The sequence below is a fragment of the Eleginops maclovinus genome, chromosome 19 (genome assembly GCF_036324505.1).
Source record: "Eleginops maclovinus isolate JMC-PN-2008 ecotype Puerto Natales chromosome 19, JC_Emac_rtc_rv5, whole genome shotgun sequence".
Lineage (NCBI taxonomy): Eukaryota > Metazoa > Chordata > Actinopteri > Perciformes > Eleginopidae > Eleginops > Eleginops maclovinus.
The window spans coordinates 22,573,655-22,591,351 of record NC_086367.1 but is presented as its reverse complement, the minus strand read 5'-3'; the positions used below and the strand labels follow the sequence as shown (position 1 = coordinate 22,591,351).

Genomic DNA, 17,697 nt, shown 5'->3' with positions numbered 1-17,697 from the left:
GTTGGTACCAGGGTTTTCCGTTAGCTGGTAAAATGTCCGGTGATAATGCTCATACAACACTTAGGTAACGTAGGCTATCCCTAGACATTTGTGTTTTGACAGCTACATTACTGGTGCTGCGTCGTCATGACATCACCGTTTACCTCCCCGATGTTCTCCCCAACGCCGCTCACAACAACCACAGTCGGGGACTGCGTCGGGTCGATGATCGTGTTGCTTTTGTCATACGAATCCAGATTGGATTACAGAACTACTTCTCAAACCTTCTCCTTTTCTCCAGAGTGCCGTGGTTCATCGTTTATAAATGTGGTTCAGCGGCATTTACCGCCCGCTGCAGTGCTGCCCGTCCACCGGCGTTTAGTCTGCCGTTAGCTCACGGCAGCGGCCGCTGGAAAGTATTCACTGTCTGAGTGTCACACGACCAGCTGATGCATACCCCCCCCCCCCCATCAGTGTATGTGGTTCATTATGAATGGAAGCTGTTTGGCATCACAACGCTGTTATGAAAGTTTGTCTGGTATAAGAGGTGATGTTAGTATACCTTGACTACTTGCTGATATTTTATTGTGGCATACAATAACAGCAACAACAACAACAACAGGAGCTTATTTTACCGTTGAAGAACCAGAGCTTAATCAGGCTCTAGCCTTCGGGGTCCTAGTCCAAAGCTAGTCCAAATTGACACAGTCCAGGTTAGGATTTGAGTCTTTCAAGTCACAATTTAACAAACATACAAAATAAGAACTTCTGTTTGGCCTCTCCACAGTTGCTGATTATTCCGAGCAGAGTGCATCATGGGAAGAGATCCTACCCCTCTCCGTCAGTGAATGACCTCGGTCCCGTCTCTCTGTCCCCAACTGCTGTAGAAATATCAGCGTATTAAATATTTAACCTTCAGACCAAAGCTTTAATCATCTGTTTTTTTTCTTCTCCTACTTTGGCGATAAGCGCCGGCTGCTCTTCAAGGTACAGAGAGTTTGGCGACACTAATCCTCAGCACCTGGCTGATCCAACACCAACACCGACCGAGACACACAAACACCTGAGGTTCACTCTGAGGAGAACGGAGGTGGAAAATAACTACGTTCATAAACCTGAGGTACTTTTGCTTTAGGTTGGTATTTCCATTTTCTGATAATTTATGGTTCTTCTCCATTAAATCTCAATGGTCACTTTCTGAAGTTCCACCTGCTGTCCGGTAGAATTAGGCACTGTAGACATTCAGGAAAACTTGTATTCTCTGCAGCTATACTTAAAGAACAAGCTAACAAAACGAGCTAGCCATTGATTGCTAACAATTTTAGAGACTTCTTTTGTCTCAAGCTCCGCCCCGACCAGTATGTCATCATGTTTACTAAAACAAAAGAGGTCTAGAAGCACTTCTTCCTTGTCGAATGCGGAATCCTTTTTCCAAGTTTCATGGAAATTGGGCCAAGTTACTTACTAATCCTTCTTAAAAACAAAAACACCCACCGACTAATCCCAAACATAACCTCTTTTGCTGAGGACACTAAAAGTATGGTGGTATTTGCAGGAAATGGAAAGTAAATTTACTCAAGAACTGCAACTTCTTGGCAATGCGCTTCCAAAAATGAAAGACTTGAATTTGGGAAAAATAATCATGCTTTCAATTGCATTTTTCACTTTTAAGTTTGAGCTAATATACACTAATGAACATAAGACCATGTAAGTGTCTGTTATGTTGAACTGAACGAGTGAAAAGCATGCATCTTCTGAGTAAAGTACCCCTAACCAGTACATAGACTCGGTCTTATAGGTACGAACAACAGTCGAATGCATTCAGGTTTCAGGAAAGTAACTTTGCTTTTACTGATATTGACATTCTATCAGAGTTGAGGTTAGTTATTCCCATAGAGAGAACCCCTATTCAACACTTTGCCACCTGAGTCTCTGTGGTTTCCAACAGATGTCTTCAGGTGATTCCCGCCTTTATTAATGACCAGCGACCTGCTGCCTCTCTAACCTCTCTTCCCCTCACCTTTCCCACCAGCCTCCCCCCTCCTCTCCGGACCCCCCTGCTCTGTAAACATCAGTTCGGTGGGAAAGTTTGGTTCATCCGTCTCTCTTCCTGTCAGGTAAGATGAGCTGAGGCTGCTGCAGTCGGCCGATCGATCTTCCTCTGCTGCGGATCACTGTCACACTTCCTCCTCTGCACTGCTGCTACTGCGTCCTGACACTGCACCTGTCTTTACGTTAAGGTAAAGACCATAGCATTTAACACTAATTGTCAGACATGCAATTATCTGGAAAGGTTGGAATTTGTCCCAAAAGTGTTCTCATAGAAACACCACCCTGATAATAATGAAGGGATTTCAAACAGCATTGAAGTCATGCAGAAAGTGAAACCTCTGCACAACACAATTCAATCTTTATGCACCCGTTAAGACCAGACACATTTGTCACGGGTGTTATATTCTACATTTAACTGGTAACTTTGAGGATAACTTAAGTTAACACGTTCACTTTTGGTGAAGTTTCCCCATTGCTTCCAGTCTCTATGCTAATCACATCCTAAACACACGGACATCTCACTTAACAGCGTTTGATTTCATGTACTTTTACTTGGGTATTGTAATTTGTAATTCAACTGTAGTACTTCTCAGATGAAAATACTGTACATTTTGAGTATTGTTTGTACATTTACTTAAGAAACATGTTGGACTGGTGTTTTAAAATCGAGTAGTTTTTTTTCGTTGCAGTAGTTGTGGGAGTTTCCCATTAATAACAGCAAACTTTAACACGGGTTAGCAGGTATGGTCACACACACACACACACACACACACACACACACACACACACACACACACACACACACACACACACACACACACACACACACACACACACACACACACACACACACACACACACACACACACACACACACACACACACACACACATACCTATGGATACACAAACTCAGGACAGTGACAGAGTGTGTTTAGCTCGGAGGGAGGCGGGGGGGAGGATCTGCAGGTCGAGGGGTGGGGGGATGAGGTGAAGTGAAGAAGGGGGGAGTAACTTTAGCTGTTAATGATGGTGGGGGAGGAGAAGGGGGTGAGTACAAATGACTTGAAGAGAGAGAGAGGAAAGGTAAGATGATCCAGGTTGAACTCACCCTTAAAAGCAACAGCACCTATTGTCCCTGCAGGGTGTGTGTGTGTGTGTGTGTGTGTGTGTGTGTGTGTGTGTGTGTGTGTGTGTGTGTGTGTGTGTGTGTGTGTGTGTGTGTGTGTATGTGTGTGTGTGTGTGTGGCAGTGTGTGTCGGTGTTGACAGGATGGCAGGTCGTTATGAATCATCTCCTCCCCCCCCTCCCTCTCTTCAGCCCCCCGAGGGCGACATTAGCTTTAGAGCGAGCTGTCATGTTCAAGAGAGGAGCGCTTGTTTTGTTGTACCCAAAGAAAGGAAACACTGTGAAAACATACACATGTACTTAGAGCCGCAAAGTATGTAAACAAGCCGGGCCGGGCCTGACAGGTACACTGAGGGAGGGAGCGCTTGGTTTGTGTTGTGGAGGGCAGGATAAAGGGGAAACACACACACACCACACACACACACACACACACACACACACACACACACACACACACACACACACACACACACACACACACACACGCAACACACAGGTAATTTAGAGGAAGGAAGTATGTCAATAGACACAAAGAAGAGAAGGGAGCGCTTGTTTTTGTTGTGGCCAGAGAAAGAACAACACACACATGTAGTTAGCGAGGTGAAATATGTAAGTAGACACGCTGAGAAAGATGTTCTGGAACCGGAGGGTGTTGGTTGTTTCAGACAAACCAAAGACTGATCATGGGTTTAAATGAAAGATGAAACTGAGTGAAGAAAATGTCCTTTAGACTCCAAAACTAAAACACAAAATATGTAAGGCTAGTGTCCGGAGTTATCTCAACAATTGACCATGTGCACATGCAAACTCATAACTGTAAATATTCTGTTTATGGAAATATTTTTGTTTATTAAGGTTCATAAAAAAAGTGTTGTTTTGAAATTCTGCAAAAAGGGACATCATTGATTATATTATTTTCCAATTGAGGAGGTTTTATTATGCTATTTAGAATGTTCCCTTTGCATGGTGTTATAGGGTTTAGTGCATGTAAATGGTCTGCAAAGTGTGAAATCCCTGTTTTCCCTCCAGAGGAAGTTCTCGCTGCAACACAGTATGTACAGCAGACAGCAGACAGTCTGACTTATTAGGGGAGTGTTTGTTTTGCATTTGTTTACTAAAAAGAAAACACAAATACTGTACTTAGGGCAACAAAGTATGAAAATACACAGTTCTCTCACACACACACACACACACACACACACACACACACACACACACGCGCAAAGAGAGCTCGCTTTGTTGTCCTGAGAGACACAGTATAAACAAAACCAAACAGCGAGAAACTGATAGTGTGTAAACACGCATTTACGCAAGCACGCACACACAGTGGAAGAACAATAGCTCTGATTAATTTCTTAGATTTCATGACCGCAGCGTCGGAGGCGTCAGACTGAAAACAGGAGAGTGAGCTGTTGTTGTGAAATAAACATGGCGGCGCCGGCCAGCAAAACAAACACACCCTCACTGTGAGACAAAGGTCAAAGGTCACCTGTTACAGGAGGGAAAGGAAAGGAAGGAGAAGAAGAGGATGAAGAGGAGAGCGGGGAAGGAAGAGGGAAGTAGAAAAAGGAGTAAACAGAAGGAGGAGGAGAGAAGTCGAAAGGGAGGTGAGGAAAAGAAGGAAAAGGAAAGGAGGAAATATGAGGATGAAGAGGGAGCACAGGAGAAGAGGAGAGGAGGAGAGAAAGAGGAAGGAAAAGGACAAGAGGTGTAGAGAGGGAGTCGAGGAAGAGGAGGAAATTAAAAAGATGGGAGGAAGGGATGGAAGGAAGATTAGTAGAGGACTGAAGAGAAGAGGTGTGGAGGAAAGGTGGAGAGAGATATTGGGAAGGTAGGGAAATAGAAAGAGGGTAGGAAAGGAGACAAGGATAGGAAGAGAGGGGCAGTGTTACTAATCATTTACTCAAGTGCTGAACTTCCTGTAAATATCATGTGAGGCACTTTACCATTACTTCTTTATCTGCTACTTTATTCTTCTACACATCTGAAATAAATCAGTACCTTTTTACTTTACTGCATTTATCTGGCAGCTTAGATACTTTTCAAATACTCAAAGTATGCTCTATTTGGACGATTATGAGTACTTATTCCACCTCTGGAGAGCAGACAAAGGTCCAAACTGTGTTAATGTGTGTATTGTAATACTGAACACACACACTGCTCACTGCTGTCGTGTTGCGGTCTGTCTTCCTGCCAACTATGTGTGTGTAGACATACCTGTCTGAAACTGATAAAGACTCACTGTGTGTGTGTGTGTGTGTGTGTGTGTGTGTGTGTGTGTGTGTGTGTGTGTGTGTGTGTGTGTGTGTGTGTGTAAGACAGGTCGTTGTTCCAGGTGAGTTGGTTTCCCAATGAGTTGAAGAAGAGGAAGAGGTTCTTCACTCTATGAATGAGGGCTTTGTGTGTGTGTTGACTGTCAGTCTGAAACTTTATCGTCGCGCTGCGTTCAGGCGTCTTCACACTGTTGGCCAACCACAGAGTAAATATTCAGATCCTTTACAAAACAGAAAGTACTGGTACTACACAAGCCCTGCTCGTTCCTTATGTCCTCTTTTCTAAAGCTTATTTTAGTCATCTGAACAAAAACATGTTAAAAAACGTGGACCGTGGACAGGACACATTCCTGCACCCTGTGTTACTATGCATTCAAGTGTATTTATAGTAAATCTTTCCAGAGCTGACACGTCAAAGTGCATGTATGTTCGACGCAACACCCTCTCCCCTGAAGAAGCTGTCCGGCTCTTTTGTGATAGGTCAACTCTCTAAAGATGTCCCGCCCCCTGAGCTTATCACGTACAATGTGTTGGAGCGTTAGCCAATAGAAGCGTGAGTGTTACATAGTCATGTCACTATTTAAGTAAACAAAGGAGTCCAATGGAGGCAATTCACCAGCACCTTGCAGACCACTGACATGCACACAACTCTATACAACAAACTACAGGAAAGGGAAAACCCCCAAAAGCAAAACAGGGCCTCTTTAATAATCAATGGTAATCGGTGAAGAGGGTCTTCCTACGACTGATGAGAATCTGTATTTTGTCTCCACGCTGTCAGACGTTGTTTGAGCTGATGGGATGTTTCTCTGCAAGTGATGACACTGACGGTGCCGTCCATCCACACAACAAACCAGCCTTCTGAAAGCAAACCAAACAGATAGCTTCTCCTCTCTACACCTCCTCCTCGTCGTCCTCCTCTGTTTTCGGTCTGATTACAGAGCAGACATGCCCTCCCTCCACGACCAATGAAAACAAGTCTTTGACTCGAACCAGCGTCGTGAATTCAACAAGCAAATCAAACAAACCTTGAGGATACAGGCGGCCTTTTGTCTGCCGGGAGAAGATGAGAAGGGCAGCAGGAGAAGGAAACCCAAAGGATTCTGGGAGGTTGCTGAGGTCTGATGGGTAAAAGTCCAGGTCCTGCACCAAAGATGGAGGAAGTTCATGTGATACTGAAACACAAAATCCATCTTCAATGTATCGGCATTGACAGAGTCCAGTCCAGTTTATTGGAAAGAAAACCTTCAAACAAAGAAGAAATATACTTTTAAAAACCTAAACAAACAAATAACCAGAATGAAATAGATCAGATGAGTTAAGATATACTTAACTTTATACTTACTTTAGATGCCCCTCACTAACAACCCTTAAGGTAGATTATTAAAAAGATTCAAGCCTATCTTTGTCTAAAGACAGGCTTCAGGTCGGGAACCTAATAGAAATACGTCTGGAGCATTGAAACACATTTGATAACACAGCTTATAAAGTTTGATAAATATACAAGACGTAGTTTGTTGCAACTGTGAACTTATAAAGAAAAAGATTTGGATCCATCCCAGAAGCGAGACGTAGAAAGATGTGACGCATGTATGAGCGGACTACACTTTATTTCAGTGCCACAGTTTCACCTTCAACTCCAAGATAAAAGGCTTACCTTCACAAAGAAAAGTGGTTCACTGTGCGACAAAATAAAATAGCTGTTATTTATTTCCATGTTGCTTTCTTTTCAACGTTACAGTCCACTGAATATTGTGATTCATGTTGTCCATTTATTTCGTAATGAAGCGAAATTGCTGATTTACTTGGGCCTGAAATAACTCATTTGGGTGTGTGTTTGGTGAAGTAGTTTGAGTGGGAAAAACGTTCTTCAATGTAGAATCATTAAAGTAGATCTCTACTTTTTAAAGCTAAAATGATTGTACTTCATGGCCTCATGGCCCAGAGAGTTTGTTAGGTGAGTCAGAAAGACTAGAGTAGATACGGTGGACATTAAGTAATGTGTGTATAATGTGTTTTTTTGCAGGATGGATTTAAATGTATATCAACACACACCCTTCTGGTGCTCACACATCTGCTTTCAGATCAACGTCCTTTAGTGACAACAAAAAAGTTAAACCGTCCATCGAGCGACAAAAGAAGAAGCTCAAAGACAACACTGACCCCATATATACCTGCCACACACACACACACACACACACACACACACACACACACACACACACACACACACACACACACACACACACACACACACACACACACACACACACACACACACACACACACACACACACACACACACACACACACACACACACACACACACACCTTTCTTTGAACGCTGGCTGGCTCTCAGAGAGGTGAGAGAAACGCTATTAGCACCCTGGGCGTAATTACAGCGACTCAGGTGACATCTTACACCGGCTGGAAATGAAAAGACTGTGTGTGTGTTTGTGTGTGTGTGTGTGTGTATGCGTGTGTGTGTGTGTGTGTGTGTGTGTTACGGCTGTCATGTTTGTGTGGGCTGAAGTCTCCTCACAGGGGAGGAAAGTTAGACAACAAAGGACATGGAGGGTAAATTTGAGGGAGGAGAAGAAATGAGCCGACATGTCGACTTTTTTGAAGACCTGAACCTGATCCATCTGAGCAGGTGTGTGGGTGTGTGTGTGTGTGTGTGTGTGCATTCAAGAGATGGAATTTGCACTGATGAGTAGGTGTGCATGGGTGTGTGTTTGGCAAGTGAGTGTGTTGGCGTTTCTCAGTATTTGTGTTGTGTAATGAAACTCGACTTTGAACTCCTTCGTACAACTTAGAGTCAAATGAAACCAGATGTAAATCGTACTGCATGAATTTGCCCAAAGAAATGAATAGGTTTGTTGGGGAGTTAGAATATTGAGTTGGAAAATGTTGTTTGATATTCAACTTAAAAACATAATTTTGTTGAGCATGGAGCATCCTTAGCAACATCTAGCAATCTTTATTTCCATAGTCCGATTCTGCTATGACTTCTTTCAAAATATAATAAGCTATTAGCATTGAGGCTACAATCATTCAATATCAAATGTGCAAAACACTGTAAAAAATGCTAACTTTTCCCATTGACAACATATGCTAAGATGCTAGCACATAAGCTTCATCTCATCAAAATCAAATCCGTAATTTTTTTAAACTTTACCCTTTAAAGCGATCTGCTAAGGTGTTAGCACAGTATAGGCTTTTATTCATTAGGCTAAAGTGCTAGCACGTTACCCAAGAGCTTGTTTTCCTCGTGAAAAATGCTGGCTTTTGCCCATGACAAGATATGCTAAGGTGCTAGCACTTTAGCATGGAGCTTGCTTTCCTCAACACACATGTAAAATGTTATCTATGGCCCATGACACGATATGCTAAGGTGCTAGCATGTTAGCTTGCTTTTACCAACACAGAATACTTTATTTGACAATGCTAAAATGCCTGTGACCAGATATGCTAATTTGCTAGCAAGCAAGGATGGAGCTTGATAGAAGATAGGCTATGGTGCTATGGTTAGCGTGGATCTGCAGGGTGTGAGGACACGTGGATGATTTGCATGCTTACACAGGGAGTTAACTGTGTCTGTGGTTGTCTGTGTCTGTGTCTGTGTGTGTATTATATTATATGTCAGGAACAATGAATACAAATGTGTGTATGTATCCACAGGTATCATGTGGACTGGGAATGCTTGCGTTTGATCTCAATGTCACCCCGTCCACACACACACACACACACACACACACACACACACACACATTCAGTTTTCCAGTTTTAACAGTGACTGATGGCTCTGTGTAATGAATGTAAAGGCGGTATTGTTCATTTCGGCAGCGTTCACATATTAGTGTCGGGCCCCGGGGCGAGCGAGGCGGCTAATGCCGGGCTCAGCTTTCCACCTGCACTTCAAAGAGAAGGAGATGATAAAACAAGGCCGGGCTGCGGTTAACTAATAGAGACATTCACACAGGAACAACACACACAACAAAGACAATACACTGACGCACAGATACACACTGGGAAGTACGAACATCCCCACTGACTTCAAAAACATTGTGGAGCAGAACGTACCAAAAGTGCAGCACTTAAGGACAAATTTGAGGTATTTGTACGACACTTATGCCGCTTTAATCCAATATTCTACATCTCACAGGAATAATTACAAAGTTCAACTCCATTGGAATAAGTATTCAGACATTTAAGTACCAATACAACAGTTTTATAATAAAAAACAAGTAAATCCATTCAGACTTTTGGAGTGATTAGCCAGAATGACCTATTTCCAAATGATATGATTCTGGATAATAGTATTTTACTCCTTGATGCATTAATGTACGATGGAGCCATTGTAATGACCTTATATGCGGCAGGGCAGTTACATTTATAAACATACATGTTTATTATATTCTGTATTAATGATCTGAATATGCAAAGTAACATAAATCATAAAAATAGGGTCAAAAAGTAAAATATTTCAACACCAGTGTTCCCACATCCCATAGTGGAGGCTGTTAGAGCAGCACCATTAGAGGTAAAAGTTTGTTTTTAAATACTAATTCACCGTCAGTGCATTACCTACTATAGATGGTGGTCACAATGCCCCAACTTTGAGAAACAGAGAGTCAATTATTGAATGATTTTTTTTAGCCCAATATTAACTATTAAGCATTTAATGATGATCTGCCGCTGCTAACGTCTACAGCAGTACATTGTTAGGTTACTGGTTCTGCTTTTAGATGTTTACACGCCACAGGGAACACACTAACTCTGCATACCACCACACTTCTATCCCTTTAATGCCCCTGTTTCACCCTCCCATGAACCACACACCAAGGCATCAGCAGTCCACATACTTTTGGCCGCGCGGTGTATATTTAATCAGTGGTATTGTGAGATATTTAAGAGTGGAAATATTAAGAGCAACACTCAACATGAAGGAGGTTTCGTGAAGCCGCTCACATACACACGCAGCGAGAACACGCACTTCACTTTATCACATAAATAACAGTTATAATCAAAAGGTCATGTGTGGATGAGACTCGGCATGCAACACAATGGAGAGCAGGTGTGAAGAGCCGACTGATGAGTGGTGTGTTCTGCTGTATTTAACTGTATTATTATCGTGATTGCTTTATGGAGAGCATGACATTATTTTTCATGTCTTTGTTAGATAAATGTCAAATAGTAATGAAGAAAAAGCATGTCAAGTGATTGCTTTAAATGGTTTCCATGTTTTTAAATGATTGACAGCTCTTACACAACACACTGGCTGACTGACTGAGAACTAAATCTGAGTATTTTTAATGCTGTTCAACGTCAGAAATGTGTGTAAACAAGCTGATGTGATGAAGTTATGATCAGTCAAGAAAAACTGTAATTTAGAATTAAGAACTTGTTATAGTTATATATACTCAATCACCTTCGTGTGTATTTGTTTGTAGAAAACATGTCATATCAGGAAAAACAAACGGAAAACACAGTTTTAAACATCAGAAAAGTGTCTAAACACGCAGATATAATAAAGTTATGATCAATTTAGAGCATGCTCATTTGCAAGGAAGGCATTTGGAGTTAAAAATGCCTATAAATTATTGAACTGAACAGTGCAAAGAGTGCGGGATAAATATTGAACGATAAATAAGTGGTTATGTACAGCATGCGCAGCCTGCTTACATTTGTATTTGGTGGTATTTGTATGTCATTTGTATGTTTCAGTGTTAACATGTCTGCAAACATGTGTTCAACATACCCCTATAACAGGAACATTGCTGACCCAATAACTCCGGTGTGTTTCCAGAGTACATTATAACGGTCCAGAGACATGAAAGTGTGTCACTGATTTGTCAAACTGAATATATATTATGCGTTTTGTTATTGGAAGCAGACACAACTGATTAATAACGTTTCTGTACGGTTGAATGGTATTTAAAGGGGCCTATTGTGCACATTTTCAGGTTGATATTCGTTTTTGTGCCTCTACTGAGACATGGAACACAGGGATTTTAGCCCTTGCAGACCATTTACATGCACTAAAAATTATATAACACACTACAGGAAAGGCAACACCACAAAACCACACAAAAGGTCCTCCTCAACAATCAAGGCCAATTGTTTCCTTTGTGGAACTTCCACAAACAGAGTATACTATATATCTATGGTTCTGTATCTATGGGCTATCATAACAACAACAACAAAAACAACAACATCAATGACAACAAGACACAAATCAAATGTGATATAACTGCCATGTAGATGCCAGTTAACTGTCAGTCAAGTGCACACACACACACACACACACACACACACACACACACACACACACACACACACACACACACACACAGAGGAATGTAAAGAGAGAGCACTGCTGTTGACCTCTCTCTTTCTTTTGTCTGTTTGAGCCAAGTTTGCCCTGAGTGCTTGATACATGATCCAACCCAAACTTTACCTGAGAAACACACACACACACACACACACACACACACACACACACACACACACACACACACACACACACACACACACACACACACACACACACACACACACACACACACACACACACACACACACACACACACACACAACTTTTTTTCGTTTCTATCTCACTTTCAGTCACACACATGCTTGTACACATACTTTAAGACTCACCTTATCCACATCCACACACACACACACACACACACACACACACACACACACACACACACACACACACACACACACACACACACACACACACACATACACACACACATACACACACACACACATTCCTGGAGGACAAAGACAGAAGAGCGAGGTTTGTCAGAGTCAAATGTCAAACTGCTCTTAGCTGCTGTTTGCTAAACACTCCTCTCGTAATGACTTCAAATAGCATAGCAAAACATGTCGTGAGTGTGTGTGTGTGTGTGTGTGTGTGTGTGTGTGTGTGTGTGTGTGTGAGTGTGTGTGTGGGGAGAAAGAGCAATTGGGCGTAAAAGAGGAAGACAGAGAGACAGAGAGAGATGAACTTTAAGCTCTTGAGAAATAAGTACTTCTAATTGGTTTGAATTGAAAAACCATCAACACAGAAACAGAGAGAGGAGGAGGATGATGATGAAGATGTAAACAGAGAAGGATGAGCAACACATGAAGAATCAGTCAAACAACCGTCAAAAAGCAACCTGCACCTGCAACAAGGGGAAAAAAACAATCTACAACAACAACAACAACAACAACAACAACAACCAGCAACAAAACAACTGGGGCCTGTACTACGAAGCTGGTTTTCTGGCTTACCGGGGTAACTTCGAGAGTAACTTGGTCACGTGCAGCGTATGTTGCTGGTTAACCCATACTACGAAAGTTGGATATGTTAAAACCGAGGTATGCTGCCATGGCAACATACGTAGGATCCCAAAACTGGTCTTCCCAGTTTTAGTTCTTGGTTAACCCTAGCAGCCTGTACTACGAAGCTGGTTTTCTGGCTTACCGGGGTAACTTCGAGAGTAACTTGGTCACGTGCAGCGTATGTTGCTGGTTAACCCATACTACGAAAGTTGGATATGTTAAAACCGAGGTATGCTGCCATGGCAATATACGTAGGATCCCAAAACTGGTCTTCCCAGTTTTAGTTCTTGGTTAACCCTAGGTTTCCGATTAACCACACCCTATTTAGACACCACTCCTCCACCGACATGTCCCCTAAAGACAATGCCAGCATACCTGGACGATCCGTACGATATAGGCGCGCAGATTGTGAGGGGCTCTCTTCGGAGGGCGAGGGTATTTAGAGACCGCCACAATCCGCTGGCGTACCCGGACGATGTTCTCCATGAAAGATATAGATTCTCAGCTGAGGGAATTCGTTACCTATGCCAGCTGCTCGAGGCGGACGTCTCTAATGTAACCCGCCGAAGTCAGGCCCTCACAATCGAGCAAATGTTATGTCTTTCATTGCGCTATTTCGCCAGCGGACAATATATGTATTCCATCGGTGATGCTGAAAACCTGAGTAAGAACACTGTATGCCGGGTGATACGGAAGGTGGTACTTGCTCTCACTAAACTGGTGGATGCATTTGTTGTATTCCCTGGCCATTTGCCTGCACGTCAGATAAAAGAAGGGTTCTATGCAATCGCTGGTAATATGCCACTAATCTAAAAATAGGTAATTTGCACATTTCATAATTGTGACTGGCAACTGATTTGACTAACAAAATATCTAGGTTTCCCAAGAGTAATTGGAGCCATTGATTGTACGCACATTCCTATCAGTGCACCCCTGGGAGAGCATGAGCGGGATTTTGTGAATAGAAAGTCCAAACACACCATCAATGTCCAGGTAATACACAAGACTAACAGATTAACAGTAGGCGTACATTGTACAGTCCACGATTCATTGGAATAGGTAATGTCAACCTGTCAATTCCTGTTGTCATGTAGAATGATTTCCTGTCCTCTGCATGGGGTGGTGTCATTTACATGCGCAACAGCATGCCTCACCTGTTATGTTCCTTACCTGTGCACATATTCTTAGATGACATGCGATCACCACTATATGATCACAAGCCTGGATGCAAGGTGGCCAGGGTCAGTCCATGACTCCCGTATATTCAGAGAATCATCACTGTCTGACAGATTCCACCAAGGTAAAAGTCCTATATCGATTTACCTGAAGTAATATGCTTTAATAGTGAACATGAAATCAGTGTGACAGTTGTTTAATTTTTCCTCCATTTCATCTAAGGGCAATTTGATGGAATCCTGCTGGGGGACCGTGGCTACGCATGCATGAAGTTCCTCATCACACCATTTCCTGATCCACAAACAAGGCAACAGAGATCATTTAATCATGCACACAGTGTCACTAGGGCCAGGATCGAAATGACATTTGGCATATTGAAGGCCCGATTCGCCTGCCTGAAGGTCCTTCGGGTCAAGCCAGACAGGGCCTGCCAAACCATAGCAGCATGTGTGGTTCTTCAGAATGTCGCCACAATAAGGAAGGAAAGAGTGCCCCCTCATGATCCTCCCCCACCCCCTGATATTACTGATCCAATCACCCTGGATCATCCAACAGGCCGTGCTGTCAGGGATGCCATTACCAACCAGTTTTTCCAATGAATTGTACACACCACAAATTAAATGCACAAAAATAAAGACATGTCACACCAATCTCTGATATTATTCATTTATTAGATGACTCTCTTTCCTGCAAGAAGAAAAGGTGACGAAAAGCCAGATCAATGACACACATATAGGGTGTGGGTAGCCTATATATTAATGGAGTGATAAGACAATACCTTCTTCTCATGTTCCAGCTTTTCAATTTCTAATTCCAGCTTTCTGATCTCCAGCCTCTTCTTTGTGCGGTCCAGCTCCAGCACCTTCTTGTATAAACTGCGGACATTGTCCACTGTGGCCTACACAACCCCCACCCCATGTTGTACACATTAGCCTAGTATGCATTATATTCAGTAATTAAACAAGGAAGGAGAAACTGTACTTTGTCTGACTGTGAGGTCCCTGGGAGGGAGGCTTCAGGAGGGGAAAGCTCCTCCAAGTCCTCCTAACACACACACACACACACACACATTGCATTAATGACACAGGTCACTTGATTCAGACAGTACTGACAAATGATGCTCACCCTCCTAGGACATTAATGTGGCATATAGTAGCAGTAAAGTGTTTTAACCTGCATGTGTGTGTCGGAGGGGGCTGTGAGGGTCTCGTCATCATCATCATCATCATCATCATCCTGAAAAGATTCAGAATTTTACGCTGCACCCATACTTTAGGGGTGACATAGCCTAATTTACATGTCATGGATGTTATCCATTTGAATTACCTGTGTCAGAGGATGAATGCATCCTGGTGGCTGCAGGGTTGTGATGTTTCCACCCTCGACTGCATGCAACAGAAGACACATGTTACTGATGATTCAGGGGAAGAAAGCCAAAATACTCTAACATGAAGAACGATGAATGCCATACATTACCTTGCACATAGAGGGTGGACATTTCAGCTGCCCCAGGGTTAGACTGTACCCCTGCCACCCCATCCATCATCACCCTGCCACTGTTGTTGGCTAGGGCCAACTCTTCAGCAAGAGTAAAGGAGTCTGGTGCCCTCCCTCCTCCTGTGCGCCTTATTTCTACCTTCTTCTTGTTGGCTGTTAAAGACAGACACATTTAGCTCTCTCTGACAAGACACACACACACACACACACACACACACACACACACACACACACACACACACACACACACACACACACACACACACACACACACACACACACACACACACACACACACACACACACACACACACACACACACACACACACATTCTTACTTACCATTCTGAATGATGTTTTTGTACTTCATCTTCACCTGCTGCCAGGTCCGTTTGGCGCTGCTGGTACCTCTGGAAGTATTTAAGGGACATACACAGAATTAGTGAAGGGGACTAAACATTCAGTTGTCCTGCTTCATTTGTGGTTGCACATACGATACAGTAACGTTCCGACTGTTATTGTACATCGTCCTGACATACTGTATTCAGGTTGGGATTATTTTAACGGACATATAGAAGTAAAGAAATAGGCCTACTTACGAATTTACGCGGTCTGTAATTTGCTGCCAACACCCCAGTCGCGCCTTGTTTGCTGCCGCGGTGTTGGATTTAGCAGCCAGGGTCGGTTTATACTCTTCATAACTCCTCATTATGATCTCGCATTCCTCTTCTGTGAAATAGGGAGAGCCCGCCATGATCGAGAGTGTTTTTTTGCGCTGGTACCACCCCTTTTATGTGAACGCGCAGTAACTCTGGTTGAGTGAACACAGGTTCAGCTGATCAACTTCATAATCAGCGTCGTAGTACCGTTTAAGACCAATCAAGATGTCCAGGTTTAGTCAACCCCGGGTTACCGCGGAAACCCTGAGTTAGTTCTAAGTAGGTTGAACTCCGTTCGTAGTACAGGCCCCAGAATTGCATGAATGGAAAGGAAAACACTGAAACAACACAGAAACTTTGCACTCAAAAAGAACTTGCAGCAACAACCACTAACAACAACAACAACAACAACAACAACAACAACAACAACAACAACCACTTAAATCCTACAGCAACTAGTAACATCCTAAGCAATATCAACCAGCAATACACATGACCACCGACAGACTGTAAAAGATAACAGTTACCAGCATCAACAACCAGTAGAAAAAGAAACAACAACAACAACAACAACAAACAGAGCAACATCAACCAGCAACTGTAACCAGTACCAAGTATAGAGAAGACTTCACCTCCAGGCAACAAAGACCAGCAATACCAACAAAAACACGCAATTCCAAGACCACAGCCGAGAGACATTCCGTTTTTTGGTTTGTTGTTGTTGATTTATGTTGCTGGTCTTTGTTGCCTGGAGTTTAAGGTCTTCTTTATTTTCGTTGCTGGTTGCAGCTGCTGTGGTTTATCACTTCTTTTGTTGCTACACTTGTTGCTGCTATTTTCTCTTCTCTTGTCCATGTGCTTACGTCATTGATAATTGTTGTCAGGTCGTATTGTTGGTCTTTATTGACTGGATTTGAAAGTACCTGACCATTTCCTTACTGGTTGCAGTTGCTGAAAGATGTTATTCTGTGGTATTGCTGCATGTTGCTGTAGGCTATCACTGGTTGCTGACGGTAGTGGATGTTGCTGTGTCTCTTGCTGCAGTAGTTTTGTTTCTATGGATGTTGTTGAGATATGTTGCTCGTCTTCGTTGTCTGGATTTGAATCTCCTCTCTATTTTCTTTACTGGTTGCAATTAAAGGTTGATGTTGCCGTGTTGTATTGCTGGTTATTGCTACTTGCTGTTGGCTTTCCCTGGTTGTTGTTGTTGTTGTTGTTGTTACTGGCTGCTAGTTTTGTTGTTGAGTTGGATTGCTGGTTATTGCTGAGTGGATTTAAACGTCTTCTCTATTTGTTCTGATTGTTGCAGTAACGCTAGCTGATGTTGCCGTGTTGAATTGCTATGTGTTTATTGTTGATGCTTGTTGTAGTTGATTGTATTTTTCTCTGGTTGTAGTTGCTGGTTGTTGATGCATTACTGTTTTTTTTGTTGCTGTTGTTTGTTTTCTGAGTTGTTTGTTCTCAGTTGAGTGTCTCCTCTTCCCACTGCAGCAGAAATGTCAGCCTCACCACCGCCGCTGTTTAAAAGCTCTCCATCAGGAACCATCAGGAGAGTTGCGGTTGCCACTCCCTCGCCGCCTTGGCATTTTC

General features: G+C 42.8%; 2 protein-coding genes across 2 annotated transcripts; one reads left to right on the top strand and one right to left on the bottom strand.

Annotated features, from left to right (window-relative positions):
• Positions 1-12,732: 12,732 nt before the first annotated feature.
• LOC134881013 (putative nuclease HARBI1) lies at positions 12,733-14,601 on the top strand. The gene is made up of 4 exons (XM_063908106.1): positions 12,733-13,568; positions 13,653-13,768; positions 13,964-14,075; positions 14,174-14,601. Exons 1-4 carry the CDS (start codon positions 13,139-13,141, stop codon positions 14,548-14,550), a joined length of 1,035 nt encoding a protein of 344 aa, XP_063764176.1. The 5' UTR covers positions 12,733-13,138; the 3' UTR covers positions 14,551-14,601.
• A 2-nt stretch (positions 14,602-14,603) lies between these two features.
• On the bottom strand, positions 14,604-16,415 carry LOC134881014 (myb/SANT-like DNA-binding domain-containing protein 4). The gene is made up of 7 exons (XM_063908107.1): positions 16,048-16,415; positions 15,791-15,858; positions 15,428-15,601; positions 15,278-15,336; positions 15,125-15,187; positions 14,933-14,995; positions 14,604-14,849 (listed from the first exon to the last, which is right to left on the bottom strand). The coding sequence occupies exons 1-7, from the start codon at positions 16,200-16,202 to the stop codon at positions 14,700-14,702; spliced, it is 732 nt and encodes a 243-aa protein (XP_063764177.1). The 5' UTR covers positions 16,203-16,415; the 3' UTR covers positions 14,604-14,699.
• Between the last annotated feature and the right edge of the window lie 1,282 nt (positions 16,416-17,697).

Bases quoted from the DNA above. Each gene is read 5' to 3' on its own strand.
- LOC134881013 (XM_063908106.1), top strand. From the start codon at position 13,139: ATGCCAGCATACCTGGACGATCCGTACGATATAGGCGCGCAGATTGTG. The intron at 13,569-13,652 runs GTAATATGCCAC...CAAAATATCTAG, and splicing joins AGGGTTCTATGCAATCGCTG to GTTTCCCAAGAGTAATTGGA. The intron at 13,769-13,963 runs GTAATACACAAG...ACATATTCTTAG, and splicing joins AACACACCATCAATGTCCAG to ATGACATGCGATCACCACTA.
- LOC134881014 (XM_063908107.1), bottom strand. From the start codon at position 16,202: ATGGCGGGCTCTCCCTATTTCACAGAAGAGGAATGCGAGATCATAATG. The intron at 15,188-15,277 runs GTAATTCAAATG...GAATCTTTTCAG, and splicing joins GCATTCATCCTCTGACACAG to GATGATGATGATGATGATGA. The intron at 14,996-15,124 runs GTTAAAACACTT...TGTGTGTGTTAG, and splicing joins CCTCCGACACACACATGCAG to GAGGACTTGGAGGAGCTTTC.